Raw genomic sequence first — 5000 nt, forward strand, 5'->3', positions numbered from 1 at the left:
TTTACATCTTGAATAAGTAAAACACACACGAGCACACTGAGTGCTCACAGTCAGACCGTCAGTACAGAGCTCTGCAGTCTCAGCCTCTCGCCGTAGTCTCCAGTCTGCTTATAGACCACAACAATAACGATTTTGCTCTTTGCAGACACACACACTGACAAACATACATACACACACACCTTGCATCAACAACAACAACAACAAAAAGTTACCACATAGTACACACTGACACATAGAAATACACACACACTCACACACTCACACACACATACGCTCACACCGAAACACACACATGCACACTAACAGACTTCAGAAAACATTCACAGTGAGACATTCTTTCAGACACACACACGCACACAGACACACACACACACACACACACACATAGACACACACACACATACACGCTGCACTTTGACAGTGTCTTGCTCTGTCTCACTTTCATCTCCGCCTCTCTCAAACAAACAGCCTGTGATGGTTCATCTTTAGTGAAATGTAAATGATCAGCTGAACATATTGGTGCCTGTCTGCTCACATCACGCTGACCGGCGAGACACAAGGGGCTCCCTCTCTTTCCCACTTCCTCCACACACCCTTTCCAAGGCTAAACTCAAAGCATCTGTCTCTGAGAGAGAGTGACGAGACGAGATGAGAGACGAGACGAGATAGAGAGAGAGAGAGAGAAATTTAAAGCAGTTGATCCAATGCATCACATTACAGGCTTTATCTCGTTTTACCCCCAGACAAAATACACAAGAGATGAGCCTCACTGTCAGCTCCCGCGCTGACTGCATTACACATCATCCCTCCTATCTCTCCCTCTCTCTCTCTCTCTCTCTGTCTTTCTCTCTATCCCTCTCTCTGCCTCTCTGCCTGTGTCTTTTTAATAAACACATGCGCCCACACAGACACATACACACAGAGCATTTGTATGCAAACCAGTTATATATCCCTCATCATTCAGACCATCTATGCTTGCCTCTTTGCACCCCATCGGTCTCTCTCTTTCTCTCTTTCTCTCTCTTGCTCTCTCTTTCTCTCTATCTATTTCTTTCTCTCAGCAGTGGTACATATTGTGATGAGACAGTACTCTCATTTTTCCTCAACCCTCCTTCTGTCAATACTGAAGCACACCTCTGATGAATGCCATAGTGTGCATCTCTCTCGGTCTCTCTCACTCTTTCTGTCAGTCTGTGTCAGTGTTTACCCCCTTCCCTTGCACTCTCACCATGTGTTGCTGACCCTGAGTCAGTCCTGACGCCATGTGTTGCTGACCCTGAGTCAGTCCTGACGCTGGGCAGTTTGAGGCCCTGCTGCTGGAGTTCAGAGGTGTGGAGTAGACGTGGGGATGGAGGGGCAGCTCGTGCTGAAACAGGAGAGATTGAGCACTCCCACCCTGACCCACAGCACCAGGAAGTGGGCTTGGCTAAAGCAGATCCATAGAAGGCATTAGTCTGTCTGCTACGGGGGTGTGTGCGGGTAGAGGGCAGGAGGCTAGGCAGTGTGAGGGTACTACGGAGGAGGTCAAGGGGCCCTACAGGGGAGGGAAAGGGCACTGAGGATAAAGGTGAGGACACTAGGGAGTGTATTGAGGGCACTACTGATTGAGTGTTCGGGGGAGGAGGGTCAGGGCACTAGGGAAGAAGGCCCTTGGGAATGGACCTCATCTGTGAGAGATCAGAGCGTGTTTAGTGCCCTCCTGACACTCTCTTATCTGCTTTGACCCAGACACACACTCGCAAACACATTTGTAGACATTGTTATTCTACGCTCACAGGCATTTTTTAAATGAAGTCAAGCTACACACATGCACACACACTCACACTCCCACACACACACACATTTATGTGCACTGTGTAAGTTGTGTGTTTGTGTCTTTGTTTCCTCTACCTCTCTGCTCTGTGTATTTGTGTGGAAGCTGCTCGATCCCTGCAGTTTTTAATTAGGCCTATAATGAAGCTCACTGCTCTTTAAACCACTTTCTCTCACAGCAGGCAGCCAGGGTAAACCCAACAACAAGTGCTTCATTATACGCCTGTGTGTGTCTGTGTATGAGTCTGTGTGTGCTTGTGTGGTTGTATGTGTGCGTGCGTGTGTGAGAGAGAGTGTGTGTGTGGGTGTGTCTATTGATCTGCAGATCTCTTGATTTTTGTGTGTGGTCAGCAGAGAGATGGGGGTGAGATGTAGAGGTCGGAGGTCACAGCTGTGTTTGTACTGGGATGCCTTTGGTATGCCTTTCAGATGCTCACTGCACCATTCTCCGATGCAGAACACACCACTCTCCTTAGATGTATGTGTGTGTGTGTGTGTGTGTGTGTGTGTGTGTGTGTGTGTGTGTGTGTGTGTGTGTGTGTGTGTGTGTGTGTGTGTGTGTGTGTGTGTGTGTGTGTGTGTGTGTGTGTGTGTTACTGTACACAGTCTCAGAGTTTCAGGTTACTTCAATGTCAGGTTCAAGACCAAAGATGTATGTGTGTGCGTGTGCACGCGAGTGTGTGTGTGTACAACAAATGTACATTTCTTTGGTGTTAGATTCCACACCACAGATAGCAAATAAAAATTTCATGCAGCATAATGCTACTTCCCAAATCACACAGGTCACGCCTCAGCATGCATGTGTGTGAAAGAGAGAGCAGGGAAGATGTAGTCACCTGCTGAGTAGGAGACAGCCATAATCCCAATGCACAGCACAGCAGAACAGCTTCAGCACCATGGAGAGCTCCACTTAACGACAAGGCCTCAGGATGGAAGAGAGGGGAAAAAGCCTGCTGATCAGCATGAGGAGGATACGCCTCTCAGAGCCAATATCTCATGGCTGCCTCTATTGATCCTGCCATTGATCCTGTTCCCCTGCGTTCCACAGCCTCCACCAGCACCTATTGTCATTCCTGTGTGTCTTTACCGCCTCGTTACCCGCCGCGCCTGGGCTTTCATGACTGAAACCCCCCTCCACACACACAATCACGCACGCACGCACACACACACACACACACACACACACACACACACACACACACACACACACACACACACACACACACACACCAACAAATGTGGGTAGCAGAAGTTTCCCAGGCCTTTTTTTTCTTCTACTACCCACGTACACACACACACACACATACACACACACACACGCGCACCCACACACACACACACACACACACACACACACACACACACACACACACTCCCATGTGAAGGGGGCCTAAGTAATGCTTGTTTGCCCCCTGATGATATTATCAATAGAGTGGTTCTTTTGAAAGTGCCACAGTCCACATTAAAGTGAGGGATGACACCAGAGGCAAGTGGAGCCTGCTGCTCACACAGTTAGGGAGGTAACAAATGGAGCCTTTCACTCGCGTTCGCCATACACGCATACACACTTACACAGTCAAACACACACGATACACACTTACACAGTCACACACATACCCATACACACTTACACAGTCACACCCACACTGATACACACTTACAGTCACACCCATACTGATACACACTTACACAGTCACACACACAACGATACACAGTCACACACACACCCATACACACTTACACAGTCACACACACACACCCATACACACTTACACAGTCAAACACACACGATACACACTTACACAGTCACACACACACCCATACACACTTACACAGTCACACCCACACTGATACACACTTACAGTCACACCCATACTGATACACACTTACACAGTCACACACACACCGATACATACTTACACAGTCACACACACACCGATACATACTTACACAGTCACACACACACCAATACATACTTACACAGTCACACCCACACTGATACACACTTACACAGTCACACACACACAATACACACTTACACAGTCACACACACACCGATACACACTTACACAGTCACACACACACTGATACACACTTACACAGTCACACACACACCGATACACACTTACACAGTCACACACACACCGATACACACTTACACAGTCACACACACACTGATACTCACTTACACAGTCACACACACAACGATACACACTTACACAGTCACACACACAACGATACACACTTACACAGTCACACACACACCGATACACACTTACACAGTCACACACACAACGATATACACTTACACAGTCACACACACAACGATACACACTTACACAGTCACACACACACAATACATACTTACACAGTCACACACACAACGATATACACTTACACAGTCACACACACACAATACATACTTACACAGTCACACACACAACGATATACACTTACACAGTCACACACACCAACTCTGTCGAGCTCTTTCTCTCACACATACACACATACACATGATCCGTGTGGCATTAGCAGTCTAAACATATACTAGTTCGTGTTTTTTTGGTATTTATGTGTATGTGCATGTGAGTGTGGGATTCATGCCCTAAAAAACATTCCTCCGTCACCACATTGATGTGAATTTTGAACATGTATTGGTTAGCATTCACTAATGAAACCCAGTATTAATTTACTTATTTACATCTCTCTCATCTCTTTTCCACTCTCCTCTCTTCTCTTCTCTTCTCTTTTCCTCTCTCTTCTCCTCTCCTCTCCTCTACAGAAAGTGCCTCAGTACACACTCATCGTCCAGGCAACAGACATGGAGGGCGCCCAGAGTTACGGTCTGACCAACACGGCCACCGCTATCATCACCGTTATTGATATCAACGACAACGCACCGGAGCTGACAGATAGCACGGTGAGTGTGTGTATGTGTGTGTGTGTGTGTGTGTACACACGAGTGTGAATTTGAGTGTGTGAGTGTGAGTGTGTGTGAGTGTGTGTGTGTGTGTGTGTGTGTGTGTGTGTGTGTGTGTGTGTGTGTGTGTGTGTGTGTGTGTGTGTCGCAGCCTGGCTGAAGTAAGTCACGGAACAAACTCTCCTCTCGGGGCTGGGGAGAGAGCAGCCACTTGAGGGTGAAAAAGCTGTTTGTGACTGTGCATGCCAGATCAAGAGGGACAGCCAGA

General features: G+C 47.4%; 1 protein-coding gene across 1 annotated transcript in view; it reads left to right on the plus strand.

The window, feature by feature from the left end:
* Positions 1–5000, plus strand: part of LOC105898953 (cadherin-4-like) — a 276557-nt gene that overhangs the window by 238992 nt on the left and 32565 nt on the right. Inside the window, exon 9 of the mRNA XM_012826062.3 lies at positions 4595–4732. Coding sequence (XP_012681516.3) covers positions 4595–4732 — 138 coding nt within the window. The remainder of the gene's footprint in view (positions 1–4594; positions 4733–5000) is intronic.

Source organism: Clupea harengus, chromosome 4 (assembly GCF_900700415.2).
Source record: "Clupea harengus chromosome 4, Ch_v2.0.2, whole genome shotgun sequence".
In the NCBI taxonomy this organism is placed as follows: domain Eukaryota; kingdom Metazoa; phylum Chordata; class Actinopteri; order Clupeiformes; family Clupeidae; genus Clupea; species Clupea harengus.